Consider the following 19717-nt stretch of genomic DNA (forward strand, 5'->3'; position numbering starts at 1 on the left):
ATGTGATAGTTTATATAAGATATTAAAATGGCAGTTTTAAGGCATCATATTACCTTTAAGAAAAAGAAAACTTAAAGGCTAGTGGTTTCACTCTTGCCTAATGATAGAGAAATACCATTTTTAGTACAGAACAAGAGTCAAAAGAGTTTTAAAAATTCAGGTTTTCTTTTAAACCTAAATACGATTTACCAGCATCTTTGATACTGGAACTCTAGGACAGATTGATACGTTTCTAGGCATTTGCTTTAATCTCCCATAAAGTTAATTTAGAAAGTTTAAAACTACATATTGAAATAGGTGTTCCAGAATCTCTGATAATCAACTCGCAAAAAATACATTCTACTTTTCTGGGTAAGAATAAACACAACCAAAAACCATCTATAAGCCCTGACTGCATGGCTCAGTTGGTTGGAGCATTGTCCTGTACTCCAAAAAGTTTCAGGTTCAATTCCTTGTCAGGGAACATACCTAGGTATGTGTTTAATCCCCAGTCAGGGTGCATACGGGAGGCAACCAACTGATGTTTCTCTCTCTGCCCACCTCCCCTACACGCGCACCACCCCTTTCTCTCTCTACAGTTAAAAAATGTTCTGGGGTGAGGATAAAAAATTATCTATCTGCCGTAGCCAGTTTGGCTCAGCGGATAGAGCGTCAGCCTGCAGACTGAAGGGTCCAGGTTCGATTCCAGTCAAGGGCAAGTACCTTGGTTGCGGGCACATCCCCAGTGGGGGGGGGTGCAGGAGGCAGCTGATCAATGTTTCTCTCTCATCGATGTTTCTAACTCTCTATCGCTCCCCCTTCCTCTCTAAAAAATCAATAAAATATATTTTATAAAAAATTATCTATCATTTAATCTAATCCAGGTCATTGACGTTGCATCTCACAACCGGTATTTTATGTAGCACTAAAAATTAAAAATGCTGCCAACTAAATTTGTAACCAGAGACTGTAAGATACAACCAGACTTCAAAGATGGGTGATAAATTAAGAGGTAGAAAAAAAAACTTACAATTGATGAAATACCATATCTCTTATAAGCTATACCTCAACAACATGAAATAAGAATAAGATTTAAGATAATATTTAAATACCACTTTAGGATTAGAGGCATGAAATCATATTCCTGCACTAAATATTATCTGTTCAGAATTTTCTTCTCTATTAACTTTAATTTGCAGGGGTAAAGAATATACAAATAAAGATTAAGCAAAGCACTTACTAGGTGTACCAGTTAATAATGCAGATATTTTTCAGTAGATGGAGTTACACATATGTTGATATATATGCGATTTGATATGTATGCTATTTTGTTGTATTGACAGCAAGCTTCAAAACTTCATATGTCAAATTTGCTGAAGATGTTAACATCATAGATATTTTTACGCTTAAAAATGTCCAATTTCGTGCCAAAAAAAAGAGCATTTGCACGAAGTTTTAGTTCATTACTTTATTTTGAAGAAAAGTGCTACTGAATACTTCAGGAAGCTTATGGTGAACATGCTCCATCTCAAGATACTTGTGAACGCTGGTTTAAACGCTTTAAAAGTGATGATTTCGATGTGAAAGACAAAGAACGTCAAGGTCAACCGAAAAAGTTTGAAGACCAACAATTATAAGCATTGGATGAAGATGGTGTGTCAAACTCAAAAACAACTTGCAGAAAGATTAAACCTTACTCAGAAAATAATTTCCGATCGTGTACAAGCAATGGAAAAGATTTTAAAGGAAGGAAAATGGGTGCCAAATCAACTGAACGAAAGACATGGAAAATCGAAAAGTCATCAGTAAAATGTTGCTTCAACAGCATGAACGAAAGTCTCTTTTGCATCAAATTGTGACTGGCAATGAAAAGTGGATTTATTTTGAGAATCCCAAACGCACAAAATTATGGTTTATCCAGGTCAACCATCAACATCAACTGCAAGGCCAAATCGCTTCAAAAGAAGACAATGCTCTGTGTTTGGTGGGATCAGAAAGGTGTGGTGTATTATGAGCTTCTAAAACCAAGTGAAACCATTAGTACTGATCACTACCGACAACCAATAATCCATTTGAACCACGCTTTGATCGTGAAACGACCAGAATGTGCCAGAAGACACGGCAAAGTAATTTTGCTTCATGATGATGTACCATCACACACTTCAAAACCAGTTAAAGACACATTAAAAGATCTTGCCTGGGAAGTATTAACCCACCCGCTGTATTCACCAGACCTTGCTCCTTCAGATTACCACTTGTTCCAATCAATGGCACATGTGCTTTCTGAGCAGCACTTCAAAATATATGAAGAAGTGGAAAACTGGGTCTCTGAATGGTTTGCCTCAAAACAAGTTCTATTGGGACGGTATCCACAAATTACCTGAAATATGGGGAAAATGTGTAATGGACAGTACTTTGAATAAAGCACTTTTGATGTTTCTTTTGAAATTATCATGTTTTCTTTGATTACAAAATTCGAATTATTAACCAATACACCTCGTAACTAGTATCATACTGAAGGGAGAAGAAAAATAAGTGGATTATCCTGTTAAGATATTAGCAAAATACTTCCCCAGTACTTGGCACAGCTACTTACACCGATTCAATACCTGCATAAATGTGGATTATAAAATAAAAATAAAAAGTAGGCACCTGCTGAAAGAAGTGCTATCGTTTGCAATAACTTACATTTCAGCTTCCAATTAAGTGTGTTCTAAAAATTTAACTGTATTAGAAACACATGCCAAGCTTCTATTTTAATGTGTCATCTAATATCAAGAGTTTTTAGAATATTTTTTAACACTGAAATTTGAAAAGTAGGAGAAGAGTATGAAGCCAACCCTCAGGAACAGACATAAAATGGATGTTACCTGGGGCTCTAATTTATGGAGCTACTAGAGGCACGGTGCATGGATTCATGCACGAGGTGGGGCCCCTCGGCCTGGCCTGTGGACATCCCCTGAGGGGTCCCAGATTGCGAGAAGGTGCAGGTCAGGCCAAGGGACCCCACAGTGCACGATCGGAGCCGGGGAGGGACCACGAGAGGGCTCCAGGGTGTGTCCAGCCCATCTCGCCAAGTCTTGATCGGCTGGACCCCAGCAGCAAGCTAACCTACCAGTTGGAGTATCTTCCCCCTGTTGGTCAGTGCGTGTCACAGTGACTGGTCGAATGAACAGTCGGACACTTAGCATATTAGGCTTTTATTATATAGGATGCTTATTCGGGCTGCTAGAGTTTTGATGGCTTGCTATAAATATAGAACATGATGCCAGTATGGGGTGGAAATGAGATGGAAAAAATAAATATCTAAGGGAAAGATATGGAGGTTTAAAATAACTACTATATGCAAAGCACTAGGCTATACACTATTCATAAGCTTACCCATTTAAATCTACCAAGTTTATGATGTAAATAAAATGTGAAAGACTTGGGATGAGAGGCCTCAGAAAGGTTAAGCAATTTGATTAACAACACTGCTTTAAATGCTGGTATTAGGTTTCGAGCCCATACTCTCTTTCTCTCCCTCCCTCTCTCTTTTTTTAAATTGATTTCAGAGAAGAAGAAAGGAAATGAGAGATAGAAACATCAATGATGAGAATCATTGATCAGCTGGCTCCTGCACACCCCCTACTAGGGATCAAGCCAGCAACATGGGCATGTGCCCTGACTGGGAATCAAACCATGACCTCCTGGTTCATAGGTCAATGCTTAACCATTGAGCCACACTGGCTGAGCCAAACCCATTCTCCTTTAGGGAACCATGCTGCCTTAGAGAATGTGAAGCTCCAAGTCTGAGGACTTTTTATCCTAAGAGCCAAATGCATCAAAGTAACTTAAAACATTTGTATGCATCCTATTACATTTTTCTTTCCTTTGGCGGGGAGGGATGCTTACAAGCATGTTGCATTAACTTCCTTTCAGGAAGTAAAGTTGTATTTTCCTTAGTTTGGATATTTGATAAGCACAAGAACAATAAAAATACAATCAATATTTTTCAAAGTAAATGAACTGGTTACTATTTAAGAAGAAGCAGATCTTGTTATATACAAGATATTTCTACCTTGTAACTAACTCATGAAAATCCTTACCTGTTCAAAAACAAGGGTCTGTAGCTTCTGAACTTCTAATTGTAATGCTTTGTTTTGGTCACTTAAAATCTGGAAGAAAGAATCTCAATTTACTGTTTTATTAAGAAAAGGTAACAATGCAATCATTTGAGTAAGTTTTTAAAAAAATATCAAACCCATATTATTGCTTTAAGTACTAATAAAGTGGCAGGTGAATTATACACTAATGTACATAAGAATACAAATCTCACACGGCTCCAGTTTCCAGTTTTAATGAATACATTCCAGAGTACAGAAATACAATACTAGTATAAAGTACATGTACAATAATCTCTAAAACAAATTCTACCGAGCCCCCTATTTCAGTCATGTAGTTTATCCCAAAACAGTGTTAACACTGTGCTTTGAACTGCTTTCATGTGTATTTCAAAGAGTTGAACAGTTTGTGCCAATGGAATCTAGGAAACCCTGCTTTCATAAGTGAGTACTAGTAAATAAAAGCCCCCAAGAAGCAAATCATACTACACAGAGATGCACCCTGGGAATCAGAATGCTTTACAGCACTCAAGCTGGTTGGCCAGACCAAAAACTAGCAGTGCATCAACAACATAGGCAGATAGAACCATCACAAACTACCAACTGAAAACTGTAGAGAAAAGGCAGGAGCAAAACAAATTTCAAGTCTGATACAAGAAGAAGATAATCTAGGCAAGAAGAATCTGATAAAATTCACTGCTTGTATAAGTCCCCAAATAAACTCTAGAAACACTGTTTCAGAGTCATTACACATAAAAGTAGTATTTCTAGATTCACTCCAACTGAAAACTATTACAAGGTTGTTCAAAAAACAAGCTTAATCACACACCTTGAATTCTTCCATTTTGTTTGAAATTTCACGCTGTAGCTGTTCTTCAAGCAGTCTTATTTTATCATCCTTAACACGAATACTATGAGAAAAAAAATCAATTAAAACATGTAATATATTCAGAAAGTGTACATAAATTATGTGCACAAGTATCATTTATAAGCAGCTATATTTCCTGTAATTATACTTGGACATAAATGTATGAATGACTCCATCTACAATACACTAATTACCTTTTATGCATTTTCTCCAGTTCATGTGCAGCAGCAGCCTGTGTTTAGAATGAGATGAGAATTATATCATTTCTCAGGCAGTGCTCTAAATTATTTTACTGATTTTTACATATTAAAAAGTTACATTTTTATATATTTGAAGTAAAATTAAAGCAATAACAATACATTATGCTATCCAATATTTGTACTTCTTATTGATCAACTTTTATCCTAATAAAAAGATATGTCCGTTTTTAATTAAATGGTAGAAAGCTAGAACAAACCAGCACATTAAGAGTGTTTTAACTGTTCCTCTGATATATCAAAAGTGTTCAATTCTATGGATCGAACATTAATTTCAACATGAAAATAATTAATATCTAGATGGGTTGTGAGAGGCATTGCAAAATAGAAGAGGCTTTCAACAACATACCATGCAGCCATACCCAAGTAACAATTATATTCATTTGCTATCTACATGAGTAAAATTAGAGCTTGTAATACCAATAAAAATAAGTATAGACAAACTGAAATTCTGAGGTAAATGCTTAAAAAGCAATAAAGATCTACCTGTTCATTTGCCAAGGCCTGTAATTTTTGTACTTCAGCTTTTAATAAGAAATTCATATTCTGTATATCCTAGAAAAAGGAAAAATAGAATTAGAAATACTTAATATAATTGACTTTGAAGCTTGCAAAACACTCTTCTACTTAAGCAAAGGTCTCAAAGCAAAAGTCTCAAATTATAATTTCTTAAATGAGAAAGAAAAACCATCAATTCCTGATGTTTAACATATTTCCAAATTATTGTCAATTATATCATGTGAGAAAAAAAACCTTTAAACTCTTCCTCTTAGAGGGGTAAAAAGGATTTTGTAGTTTAGAAAAGAGACACTTTTCAGATGAATTCAAGTATTTTCTTTTTTTAAAAATATATTTTTATTGATTTCAGAGAGGAAGGGAGAGGAAAAGAGAGATAGAAAAATCAAAAGATGAGAGAAAATCATTGGTCAGCTGCCTCCTGCACATTCCCTACAAGGGATCAAGCCTGCAACCCAGGCATGTGCCCTTGACCAGAATCGAACCTGGGACCCTTCAGTCCACAGGTCAACGCTCTATCCACTGAGCCAAACTGACTAGGGCTAGAGCAGTGGTCGGCAAACTCATTAGTCAACAGAGCCAAATATCAACAATACAATGATTGAAATTTCTTCTGAGAGCCAAAGTTTTTAAACTTAAACTATATAGGTAGGTACACTGTTATTAACTTAATGAGGGTACTCCTAAGGCTTAGGAAGAGCCACACTCAAGGGGCCAAAGAGCCGCATGTGGCTCGCGAGCTACAGTTTGCCGACCACGGGGCTAGAGTATTTTCTTCTTCACAAACACATATACTGATTACAAGATCAGGGTAACTCAATGGCTGTAAAATACTGCAGCCATTTATAATAATTACTGTACCTTAAGTTCCTCCTCTTTACTTGTTAAATGATCATGTTCATTTGCTAAAGAATCTTCAGTCTGTTTTATCTGCTTATCCTTTTCTGCAATCCTTTAACGGGAAATACATTTGCACATTCAATAAATATTCAGAAGTCAAACCACAAATCAAAGCAGTTTCTCACATAAACTGTACCTTCCATTTCTGTAGTCCCCCTTTCAGTTTAGGAATAGCTGTCATATGCATTACTACAGCTACTAAAAATACCTACCCCTATTTTAAAACTTGAGGTGAAATAAGTAACTTTTTTAAGCTCACAACCCTGGCAATGTCAAAACCTGAGTTTAGGGCTTCTGAACTCAATTACACAATACACAAAAACAGAACTTTGTTTTGGCCACCAACGTATAGTTAGATACAGAATACCTGCAACTACTTATTAGACACAAAAACTAACTTCCTCTGATCTCAAATCATAATTATCTCTCCCACATAACTGCTCAAGCCCAAATGAAAAAAATTCCCCAGTTCTTTTTATGATGAAGACAAAACACAGAACATTTAACTTTTCAGGAGCTAAATCATTGAGAGGGACGGGGGCAGGCGAGAGGATGACAGTTGCTCCAAATTTAGTTGCATTTTCTGAACAAGTTAGAATATAAATTTAATCATAAGTACTGAATCTAGCAGGTAATCAGTTAATGGTGACTAAGCAATTGTAAGAGAAATGTAGACAGGAAGGCTTACACTTTATGTAATTCTTCTGCTAGAACTGAAGCAGAGGTCTAAGAAAGAAAAACAGTGTCAACATAAAAGCATTTAGGACAAAGTTTAAAAGTTTTACAATAATCATTACAAATCAAAAGAAATTAAAGTATATAAAATTATTAAGGCATCAGCTGGTCCATAGCAAGGGTTCATTAAATAGTAGCTATTATTTTTAAGGCAAATTTGATCACCAACATTCAACAAAGAAACAAAACATCAGGAAAATAGGATGAAGTTCATTTTTCATCCCTGTACTTCTTTTCCTTAGTAACTATTTCCAATAATGAAATGATAACAGTTCATGATTAAGGTAAGAATTACTTTTTGGTAATACCTATGCTGATCTTTACTTTTTTATTTATTTTTTTAAAATATATTTTATTGATTTTATTTATTTTTTATTTTTTTTACAGAGAGGAAGGGAGAGGGATAGAGAGTTAGAAACATCGATGAGAGAGAAACATCAATCAGCTGCCTCCTGCACACCTCCCACTGGGGATGTGCCCACAACCAAGATACATGCCCTTGACCGGAATCGAACCTGGGACCTTTCAGTCCCCAGGCTGATGCTCTATCCACTGAGCCAAAACGATTAGGGCTGATCTTTACTTTTCAAAAAGTATTTATAGCATCCTGTAAGTATTTAATTCCTGATAAATTTCTAGAGCTCTCTTTCAGCTAATAACTTGGATTTTAATCCAATTTGAATTGATAATTTATATATACATACACATCCATAAACACACAAGCATCCTTCTCTATATTAAATAATTCTTCCTAATTAATTTTAGACTACAGTTTCTACAAAGAAAGCAAATAGGGAGTGAGGGTGGGGGGAAATGTTTGCTATCTCAAAGTTTTAGGACTTTAAATTTGCCTGAAACTTTAAAAACAAGTTTTTAATGTTAAAACTACTTTTTATATAGAAAGGTGATTTCTATTCCAAGCTACTCCTTTTTCTACAATTTTTAGAATTTTAAAGTTGTAGAATTAAAATTCACAATATGTATATAATGGAAACAAGTTAAGTACCAGAAGTTTTTTCCTTTTTTTGTCACTGTTGTATTATTTATATTCCAAAGGCTATATCTACCTATCTACCATAATAAAAAGATATATCCTTTTTTAAATTAAATGGTAGAAGGCTAAACCAAATCAGCACATTAAGAGTATTTTAACTGCTCCTCTGATATCTCAAAAATAATTCTTTGGATCAAACATTAATTTCAACAAGAAATAATTAATACCTAGATGGGTTACATTAAAATGCTGCAAAAGAAAAAAAGGTCTTGTAATACCACTTGCAAAACTTTGGAAGGTTTCTCCACTCACTAACTGAAATAGAAATCTTAAAATGACCCTTTTGCATATATAATCTGAGAGTTATGATCAGCATACTGCTACCACCTGAGGGAATATAAAATTTTCCTCTATGGCTAGTCAATAGTAGAGAACTCTTCTAATAGACAAATTACTATTCTTGACACCATTTGGCCAATTCCTCCTGTTTTGTGACAGAACTGTGGACATTTTTTCTTCCTATGGCAAAAACTCTATAACCCATCTCTCAACTAGCTGATTTTGAATTTCTTATTGTTTCTTATTATGATTATCAGAGAATTTAGCACTCAGGATCATCAATACTGATTCAATGACTAGTCTCCCATGGACTAATCCAGTGCTCAGCACTCAGCAGGCACTCAGGAGATTAGTTACACAGCTAGGAAGCTATTAGTAATGATAAACAATAAGAAAGCACCATTACCTGGGCTGCTATCTGGGAGTGGAATTGTTGAATTTGAGCTTTCAAAGCCTCATTCTGCTCCAAAATATCCTTTCATAAATAGCAACCAAAAAGAAGAAAGGGAAAAGTGTGTTGTTACTAAATATATCAATGCATACGAACAAAATGAGTTATCTTTAGAAAGGCATTCTTTAATTCCAAAAGACGTCATTTTACAACAATAATGATTAGGCATTCTTCTAAGAAAGTTAATTTACAAGGTAGAAATTAAGAATATGTTGTGTTGTTCCTAATCTAATACAAAAAGCCTAAGACTGTGGGTGAGGACATCTTTAAGTATATATTCAAAAACCCCATACTGTGACAAATGCTCAAAGATTAAGTTTTAATTATTCATCACCACTCCAGAATTAGGACAAGGCAGACTATCCTCCCTCTTCTATTCAGATACATCCAATTCCTGCCCACGTTTATTTTTTAAAAGAGAGAAAACTAGATACCTGAACTTGCATTTGTAGAGACTCTTCTTTATTCACCCTTTTTTGCTCCAATTCCATTAACTGCATTAGTCTTTGCTCCAATTGCTGTTTTGATACCAAGGTATCGGTAAGCTTACTATGCAGACTCTGTACTTCATTTTCTTTGGCCACAAATTTACTCTGTAAATCTGTAACAAAGCATTGTATTTTACAAAGGTCTCTTCCTTTCCTGGTTACTGATACTCATCTTTAGTGTAGACATGATCTCCTCTGAAAAACCCTCCTTGAATGTCTCCTCTGCTCCCTCCTTCCCGCCTGCATATGAACAGCCTATGTGCTTACTTTTAATCACAGTACCTGCCACACCATACTAATTCATCTTCTCACCCAGCTTTTTGAAATCAGAGATTACCTTTTCTGAATCCAGAGCTGTGACCAATGCTTGGCACACAGCACGTACATATTCAATAAATGTGTTAACTGAACAGTACATGATGTTTAAAACGGTTATATCATTTCTTTATTTTATTGATTTTTTTTTTTTTTTTTTAGACAGAGAAACATCGCCAGGGAAGCAAAACATCGATCAACTTCCTCCTGCGTGCCCTCTACTGGGGATTGAGCCCACAACCCTGGCATGTACCCTGACCTGACCCACAATTGAACTGGCGACCTTTCTGTGCATGAGACGACGCCCAACTGAGCCACACTGGCCAGGGCTATATCATTTCTTGATTTCCAATGACCTCTTAGTAAGTACTTTAGTAAGTTATTTAGTGAATTTCTTGTAAATTCCCTATACTCTCCTACCTGGAAAGCAGAGAAAGATGCTGAAAGCTGACAAATGTCCTAGTGTAAGATGAAGTAAAAATTCTCTGTTTGCTTCTCTTCTAATAACCCCAACACAGAAAGAGAGAGAGAGAGAGAGAAACTATCCTTGATGCAATCATAAGTAAATGTAACTGCAAATCACAAGAAATTAAGACAAAATGGTGAGATGATCACTAACTTGGAGGAAAGGGAAAGGATTCTAAAAACCTAGAAAGGTTCAGGAAATCATAATACCAGGCATTATGAGAGCTGCTTCCTGGCCCCATAACACAATCAAGTCCAAAACAGGGAGAATAGAGATGGAAATAGAGGGAAGAAGGAATGTGTATATGTGTGCATTAGATATGTTTTAAGAAAGGTTAGATGTTTCTTCCATAAGAAGATACTAATATCAGAATGGAACACAATTCATAAAAGAGCTCTTAAAAATTAAAAACATAATTATAATGTCCAGGTTTAGAACTCAGAAGAGCATATTTCTTATCAGCAACAGTAGAAGTTAAATCTGTGGGAAAGGGGACCCTTTCCCCGTCCCTAGTTGGGAGTCTATTCCATGGGACTCTTTCCCTCTCCCCATGTGGGAATCTGTACTTTTTCTTCAATAAATCTCCACCTTTGCTACACACACACACACAAAAAAAAAAAAAAATGTGGGAAAATTATTTCCAACCCAGAACTCTACATCTAGTCAAACTATAAAACAAGCATGAAAGTAGAAAGAATAAAAACATTTTCAGATATACAAACATATGCATTTCAAGGCTTATTCTTGTGAAGCTACTAAAACATTTGCTATTAAATGAGAGGAAAGCAAGAAAGATGGCAGTGACACAAGATCCAAAAAACAGGATAAAGAGACAAAACTAAGTCTCAGGAAGATAGCTATGGAGCAAACCTAGAAAGTAAGGTACTCAAACAGGAAGACTGAGTACTCCAGACAGATGGTTCCAGGAAAAACTAATAGGGTCTCCACTATCTAACATGTTGAGAGGCTAGGGGAGGGGAAAATGTTAAAGGGAGTTTAAACACAGGAAAAAATTTAAATGGTAAAACAAAATCAAGCAACTTAAAAACATAAAGCAATAATTAGCTCCAGAAAATTAAAACATTGTTCAAGAAAAGAATTGCAGTTTTAATATTTTTCTTGGCTCAGCACTGAGTACAGAGTCATAATGATGCAAACAATGAATATTGACATGATCAAAAAGTATACATAACATTATCAGGAGAATGAGGGAAAGGTGAGAGAAGTGGTGTGAGAGTATTAAGCACTCATTTTCTGTGACAGAAAGTTAACTGATGCCTATCAAGAGACAGCAGTGTAAACATAAATAATATGCTTAATTAGAGATATGATACAATTGCAACCAAAGAATAAAATAGCTAGGAATAAACTTAACAAAGGATGTGAAGGACCTATATACTGAAAACTACAAAGCATTATTAAAAGAGATTGAAACACACACAATGAAATGGAAAGATATTCCCTGATCATGGATTAGAAGAATCAACATAGTGAAAATGGTTATAGTATTACCCAAAACAATATATAGATTTAATCAATCCTCATCAAAATCCCAATGTCACCCTGGCCGGTGTGGTCAGTGGTTAGAGTGTCGGACCCACACACCAAAGGATTGCAGGTTTGATTCCCAGTCAAGGGTTCCCTCCCCACTCCCAGTAGGGGCAGGTAGGGGCAGGTATGGGAAGGAACCAGTGGATTTGTCTCTCTCACATTCATGTTTCTTTCTTTCTTTCTCTTTCTCTCTCTCTCTCTCTCTCTCTCTCTCTCTCTCTCTCTCTCTCTCTCTCCCCCCCCACTCTCTCTGAAAAAGTAATAAAAAAAATATCCTCAAGTGAAGATTAACAATAAGTAAATAAATCGCAATGACGTGGTTTTTTTTAAGAAATAGAACAAAAAAATATCACAAGATTTGTACGGAACCACTAAAGTTCCAGAATAGCCAAAGCAATCCTGAGAAAAAGAAAGAAGCTGGAGGTATCACAATATCTGACTTCACATTATTCTACAGGGCTACAATAATCAATACAGCATGGTATTGGCAAAAGAACAGACACACTGACCAATGGAATAGAATTGAGAGCCCAGAAATAAAACCACAGGTATATGGGCAAATAATGTTTAACAAAGGAGCCAAAAACACACAATGGAGAAAAGAAAGCCTCGTCAACAAATGGTGCTGGGAAAATGGAAAGACACATGCAAAGGGTGAAATTAGGTTAATTTATCCCCAAAATGGATCAAAAACCTAAATATAAGATCTGAAACAATAAATTACATAGGTAGCAAATTATGGACCTTGGTCATAGAGAACATTTTATGAATTTGACCCTAAAGGCAAGGGAAGTAAAGGCAAAAATAAATAAATGGGACTATAACAAACTAAAAAGCTTCTGCACAGCAAAAGAAACTATAAAAAAAAAAAAAAAAGCAACCAACCAACTGGGAAATGTTTTTTTGCAAGCAACAGCTCAGACAAGGGATTAATATCCAAAATACATAAAGCACTCATAGAGCCCAGCCAGTGTGGCTCAGTGGTTGAGTATTAGCCCATGAACCAAAAGTTCATTGATTCAATTCCTGGTCAGGGCACATGCCTATGTAGTAGCTTAATTCCCAGAAGGGGCGCTGCAGGAGACAGCCAATCAATGATTCTTTCTCATCACTGATAATGATAGAGGGACTTATAATGTGATAGAGAACCTGAATTAATCTGAAAAATAATCATATTATTTTAAATTTTAAAACATATATACTTATGTGAATAGGGGGTTATGTTTCTTATATGTGAATAGGGGGTTAAGTTTTTCTTAAAGTTTACTTTTTTCAAGGCCTGTGCGAAGCGATTGAGGAGGTGACTTGGCTGTGATCCAGCAAGCAGAACCGATAAGTAGGGTCAAACCAACCCACCAGGACTCAAAACATCATCTCATCACCTGATAACTAAAGACAATAGCTGACGTCTGCGGACCTCCAGGGCTGCACGTATCTGCATTGCATTCCCAGCCTCATCCTAGCCCTTGCTCCTTTATAATCCTGTCCCCCGCACCTTGCTGTAAGACAGGAATTGAATGCTTGTAGGCATGCTGTCTTCTTGGTTGGCTAGCCTTCTCAATAAACGCCTTATATGATTCAACCCTGCCTTCGTTATTGGACACAGCGACAGGCAGCCGGAGTCCACCCAAGAGTTTCCCAGTAACAGTATTTTTCTCTCTCTCTCTCCCTCTCCCTTCCTCTCTGAAATCAATTTTAAAAAAATTTTTTTAATAAGCAGAGGACCTGAACAGACACCTCTCCCAAAAAGACATACAAACAACTATCAGGTATATGAAAAGATGTTCAACTTCACTAGCTATTAGGGAAATGCAAATCAAAACTACAATGAGATACCACCTGTTAGAAAGGCTATTATCAACAAGACTAGAGGCCCGGTGCATGAATTCATGCACAGGTGGGGTCTGGCCGGCCCACCATGATGGGGGCCTATTAGGCCAGGCCAGCAGGGGGGAGGGGCTATGGGAGGTTGGGGAGGGCCGATCGGGGCCCTGATCAGGCCGGTTGGCCACCACAGTGCACATCATACCAACCAGTCATTCCGATCGTTTCATCATTCCGGTCGCTTGGCTTTTATATAGAGAGATAGGTAATAAAAAGTGTTGAAGAGGTTGTAAAGAAAAAGGAACCCCCACCACTACTAGTGGGACAATAAATTGGTACAACCACTATGGAAAACAGTATGGGGGTTCCTCAAAAAACTCTTCTGAGTATCAACCCGAACAACTCAAAAACATTTATTCACAAAGATACATGTATCCCTATGTTCACTGCAGCATTATTTACAGTGGCCAAGACATGAGACAACCAAAGTGTCCTTCGATAGAGAAGTAGACAAAGAAGATATGGCCCATACTAAGGAATACTACTTAGCCGTAAGAAAAGATGAAATACTGGCATTTGCAACATGGAATGACCTTGAGAATATTATGCTAAGCAAAATGAGTTAGTCAGAAAAAGCTAAGAACCATATGATTTCACTCATATGTAGGACATAAAACTGAAACTTAGAGACACAGACAACTGGTGGTTTACAGCGGGAAGGGGGTGAGGGGTACTAAGGGGTAAAGGGGGCCAAATGTATGGTGATGGAAGATGATTTGACTTTGGGTGGTGGGCACACATTGTAATATACATATCATCTTATCATAGTAATGTACATTTAAAACCTATACGACCCTATTAACTAATGTCACCCCAATAAATTTAATTTTTAAAAAAAGCAGTTACCTCCCATTAAAAGATCACTTATATTAACATTAAAAAAGTTATGATAGAAAACACTAAAAGCAAAAGTAACTGCTTCAGATCAGAGTACAGTTTTATTATTTATAGTTACACTAGTGGCCCGGTGCACGAAATTCATGCACAAAGGGGGGTTCCCTCAGCCCAGCCTGCACCCTCTCCAATCAGGGACCCCTTGGGGGATGTCCAACTGCTGGTTTAGGCCCAATTTCTGTGGACCACTGGCTCCTAACCGATCACCTGCCTGCCTGTCTGATCGCCCCTATCGCCCCTAACTGCCTCTGCCTGCCAGTCTGATCGATCGCCCCTAACTGCCCTCCCCTCCAGCCTGGTCGCCCCTAACTGCCCTCCCCTGCTGGCCTGATCGCCCCTAACTGCCCTCCCCTGTTGGCCAGATCACCCCTAACTGCCTCTGCCTCGGCCCCTGCCACTGTGGCTTTGTCCAGAAGGACATCTGGATGGATGTCCAGTCTAATTAGCATATTACCCTTTTATTAGTATAGACTAGAGGCCCAGTGCACAAAATTCGTGCACAAGGCGCGGGGGGGGGGGGGGAGTGGGGGGGTCCTCAGTCCAACCTGCACTCTCTCCAATCCAGGAGCCCTCGGGGATGTCCTACTGACGGCTTAAGCCCGCCGCTCCCTGTCATTTTCTGCTGTCTGCATTGCCTGCTTGGCCGCTCCCGGGTCGCCACAGCAACGGCCAAGCAGGCCTTGCTCTCAGCAGCCCACCCCTCCTAGGACTGGAGGACTCTAGTGGGGCTGAGGACTGGACGCCGCCATCTTTGTATCAGAGTGATGGTTAATTTGCATATCACTCTTTTATTAGCTAGGACAGTTTATAGTTATATATAGTTTTGATCTTGTTTGGTCTTTTTAATATATTTTTATTGATTTCAGAGAAGAAGGCAGAGGGATAGAAACATCAATGATGAGAGAGAATCACTGATCAGCTGCCTCCTGCATGCCCTTAAGCCATAAACTGGACATGCGCCCTGACCAGGAATCAAAAGGTGACTTCCTGGTTCATAGGTCGACACTCAACCACTGAGCCATGCCACCTGGGTAGTTATATAAATTTATAGTTACAATTCTTTTGGCAAGATTCACATGTGCTTTGTTGATTAAATATAAAATATTAATTTTAAGAATAAGCTAATATATCTTAACATAAATATAAACTTTACATATAAAGAAATAGGGTTTTAATATCTTGGATATATTTATATATTAAACCAAAGGGAAATACTTGGGGAGAAAGAAAAAAATCACAAGAAACCAAAGGTGTAAAGATCCAAATTATAAAATTATATTTTATTAGCTCATTGCCTCTTTCATAGGAGAAAATGAGTAGTGGAGACATAAGTAACACACCAGCTTCATTATCTCCCATATCTAATCTAACAATAGACAAACATGGTAATTGACCATACCTTTGCTACGCTTCCCATTGGCTAATCAGGGTGGTATGCAAATTAACTGCCAACTAAGATGGCGGTTAACTGCCAACGAAGATGGCAGCTAATTTGCATACTGCAGGCAGGGTAGGACAGTGCAAGCCACCATCCAGGCCCCTGTGTGCGACCGGGAGCGGGTGGGGGCTGAGGCAAAGGCAAGCGGTGCCGATCGCCTTGCCCGAGCCCTCGCCCGCCCACCGGAGACACGCAGGGCCCACTGAGAGAGAGACAGAGAGATTTAGAGTGGTGGAATTTGTCATCCCGCATCCCTCCCTGATCGACCACTGTGATTCCAAGCCTGCGAGGGCTGCCTTCAGGCCGCAGCTCCAGGTCCCTCACCCCCACCCCTGGCCTGAATGCAGTGCTGGGCAGGGGCACCCAGGGGTTCGGGAATGCAGCGCGAGGGGCCGGCACGACGTCGCGGTGGGGGGGGCTGTGTTTACACCACCAAGTTCCCCACTTCTACCCTGGCCTGCACATCCCTCCTCCTTCCCCTCAGAGGCCCGGCTCCTGCCTACATGCTTGCTGGGCAGGCCCAACTGCACCAGGGAGTGAGCCATGGTGATTGGGATGGCCACTTCCTGGGATGGGACGGCCAGACCACGGTGATTCATGAGGGCAATGAGGCCCGTGGGGCATGCGCAGCCCTCAGGCGGCAGGGGTGGCCGGCCAAGCCAAGTCTGGCTTCAGTGGGACCAGTGGGAGCCCGAGGCCACCTCAACCCCCACAGGTCCTGGGGGGATGGTGGCTCAGTGGAAAGGAGTGTCTCCACGCCTGCTGCAACCCCACCCCACGCTTCAGGGAGGGGGAGAAGGCCTTCAGCCACCAGCACCCTAGGCTGCACCACCTGTGCCTCAGCCTGCCAGGTTGGCAGGGTCCAGAGCAGGTAAGCTGCTCCCTTCCCCCAGTGGTAGAACAAGCAGGAGAGCACTGGGTGCAGGGAGGGGACCTCAGCTGGGATCCTCCTGGTGTGGGGAAGGGGCCCAGCCTGGGCCCAGTGGGAAGCTTAGGAAGTCTGGCTAAGCAGGCACTGGTTCATACCAACTCTTACTCTGCCATCTTCCTCCAGCTCTTCAAGCTAGCCCCCCTGCCCCACCTGTCCGGGGGAACGGGCTCTGGGTGACCTCCCTGAGCTCAGACTGTGGACCCAGAGACCTCAAGGAAGAGTGCCCGGCCGGGCCCGGGCAGGGGCTGGTGCAGAACTACCAGGGCAGAGTTGCTTCGGTGTCTCCGTGAAGTTTGCAACTGACCCAAGGAGGAAACACAAGAGGGGAAAGGCCAGGAGGCATGAATTGACAGCACTTTAGCCACTTGAAAACAGCTCCACTTGGAATGTGAGGCGGTTGTATGTTCAGCTGAGAAGTGAGGGGGCTGAATTCCACCATCGCTGGGCTCCTGTCAGTCCGAGGCCCAAACGTCCACCACAACAAGGAAAGAACAGAGTGAGGGGCCCGCAGGGAGGGAGGACAATTGAAGAAAAACAGACTTTCCCCAGCCCTCTCCTTCTTTCTGCTGCCTACAAGAGCCCCAGGCCCGGCCACAGTTCTGTCTCCACCTTTTAGTCCCCTATTCTCCAGCCACAGAGGAAAGAAATAAGGAAGGAGTTGGTGCTGCCTTCAGAAAATCTCTATATACCTGATCGGCCAGTTGCCTTCCACAGAGGGAGGCCAGACTGCGGCTTAGGCCCACTCCCCACAGGGACATCAGTAGGACATCCTGTGAGGGCTCCCAGACTGTTAGAGGGGCCAGGCTGGGCTGAGGGATGCCTCCCGAGTGCACAAATTTTTGTGCACCAGGCCTCTAGTATAATTATAAAATTAAGAATAAGTGGTGAAAGTTAGTATTTAAGGAGTAGGAAGTTTTAAGTCAACTACTTGGAATAATAACGCTCTTGTTTTTCTCTTCACAATATAGGAAGTGAGTCCCTGAGAAACAAAAAAATCAAATGAAGATTTGATCAAAGAACCAAAAGGAATAAATAACTACAGAAAGGAAATACACAGCAAGGGTCCCATTACCCTATTATGGACTATAATTTTTTTGCGACTTAATGCTATTAAGACTGCTTTTTTTAAAAAATTCCCACCTGAGGGCATGCTAATTGACTTAGAAAGGGGAGAGGGGGAAAGAGACAGACAGACAGATGGACAGACAGACATCAATGTGAGAGAGTAACATCTATCTGTTTTCTTCCCATACCAGTCCTGACCAGGTATCGAACCCGCAACCTTTTGGTGTAGGGACTATACTCCAAACAGCTGAGCCCCACCGGCCAGGGCTAGAGTGCTTATTTGTAAAACCCTAAGAAATGTCAAAGAAATAAAGGTGCTTTAAAAGTTTAAAAACTATTTTTATTGAGCTATAATCAAAATGCCAAATTACATACTATCTCTACAATATGGAAAGGGGAGAAAATTTTACCCAGAATTATATACTAAATTTACATGACTACCTCTTCCCCTTACCTTGCTGTGCTGCCTCATGCTCTGCTGTTCTCTTCCTGATATAACTTTGGACTTCTTCCCGCCTTCTCTCAGCTTCTTGTAATTGGACCTGGAGAATGGATGTCAGCACAAAGACAGGATTGCATTTATTTTTTAAGTATCCTCTACCTTTACTGTTGTTTCATAAAACTGCTTATTCCAACAACTAGTCTCCTACATTTTAATAAGATAGGCAGATATGTCTAGCCTGATCATCTGCATGGATATTATCAGCCATAGCCATCCTACCGCCTCCCCACCGCAGCCACCCCCACCACCTGAATACAGAATTTAAAGACTGGAAATTATTTCGAAACAATATTTATGCTGGTGGATCATTATAGCTAATATGTATATATCTGATCCTCTTAGCTATAATCTGTTTTCCATTAATCTACCGTGAGCTGATAGGCTTTTAAAAGACAAAATTCTATCTTTAGTGCTAAATTTCAGCAGGTACCTATAATTTGTAATTTGAGGTATAGTACAACTCTTTAATCTTCAGTGTCATTATCTACTTATCCATAGCCAGAGAACAAACTTCCATATTTGTAACTGCCAGCAATAAACACACCAGCAAGACAAATCTATATATATGTCCGTGATGACTAGGACGACCAGAAAGACCAGTCACCTTGAGGTGGCATTGACCACCTCTCAGTCCCTCCCACCCTGCCCACAAGCAGGGCGGGGCGGGGCGGGACTGGGGATTGGCTAACAGGCTGAACGGCTAACCTCTTGGTCTTGGTCCCTGCCCCCAGCCCACAGGCTCTGATGGATCAGCGATGGTGAACGGGGAAATCGGGGTGGGTGGCGGGAGGACCAGGCTGGCTGTCAGGCCATTGGGATCACCAGTTCATCCCTGGCTGCTAGGGGGCTCAAGCCTGTGGAAAAGCAGGCGCCAGGGACATCACCTTCATGAGCGTGCACCAGGCCAGCTGCTGATGGAACATGCTGCCCGCTCGGGGCCGCTCACGCCAGGGCATGTAGGTCGCTGACACACGCCAGGGCAGTTAGGTTGCGGGCACATCCCGCAGCTTCCATCAGCGCCTCAAGCCCCAGCGGCGCCCA

At 40.0% G+C, this 19717-nt stretch overlaps 1 protein-coding gene across 8 annotated transcripts in view; it reads right to left on the reverse strand.

The window, feature by feature from the left end:
* The window catches only part of KTN1 (kinectin 1), a 568362-nt gene that overhangs the window by 518128 nt on the left and 30517 nt on the right, over positions 1 to 19717 (reverse strand). For 7 of the 8 annotated variants that reach the window (XM_059695231.1, XM_059695208.1, XM_059695214.1 and 4 more), the window contains exons 10-18: positions 18629 to 18716; positions 9577 to 9743; positions 9098 to 9166; positions 7312 to 7349; positions 6585 to 6675; positions 5694 to 5762; positions 5145 to 5182; positions 4912 to 4993; positions 4068 to 4136 (exon numbers count right to left, since the gene is read on the reverse strand). In XM_059695231.1, coding sequence (XP_059551214.1) covers positions 4068 to 4136; positions 4912 to 4993; positions 5145 to 5182; positions 5694 to 5762; positions 6585 to 6675; positions 7312 to 7349; positions 9098 to 9166; positions 9577 to 9743; positions 18629 to 18716 — 711 coding nt within the window. The remainder of the gene's footprint in view (positions 1 to 4067; positions 4137 to 4911; positions 4994 to 5144; positions 5183 to 5693; positions 5763 to 6584; positions 6676 to 7311; positions 7350 to 9097; positions 9167 to 9576; positions 9744 to 18628; positions 18717 to 19717) is intronic. The other variant, XM_059695224.1, reaches the window with a different exon arrangement.

The sequence above is a fragment of the Myotis daubentonii genome, chromosome 1, assembly GCF_963259705.1.
Source record: "Myotis daubentonii chromosome 1, mMyoDau2.1, whole genome shotgun sequence".
In the NCBI taxonomy this organism is placed as follows: Eukaryota; Metazoa; Chordata; class Mammalia; order Chiroptera; family Vespertilionidae; genus Myotis; species Myotis daubentonii.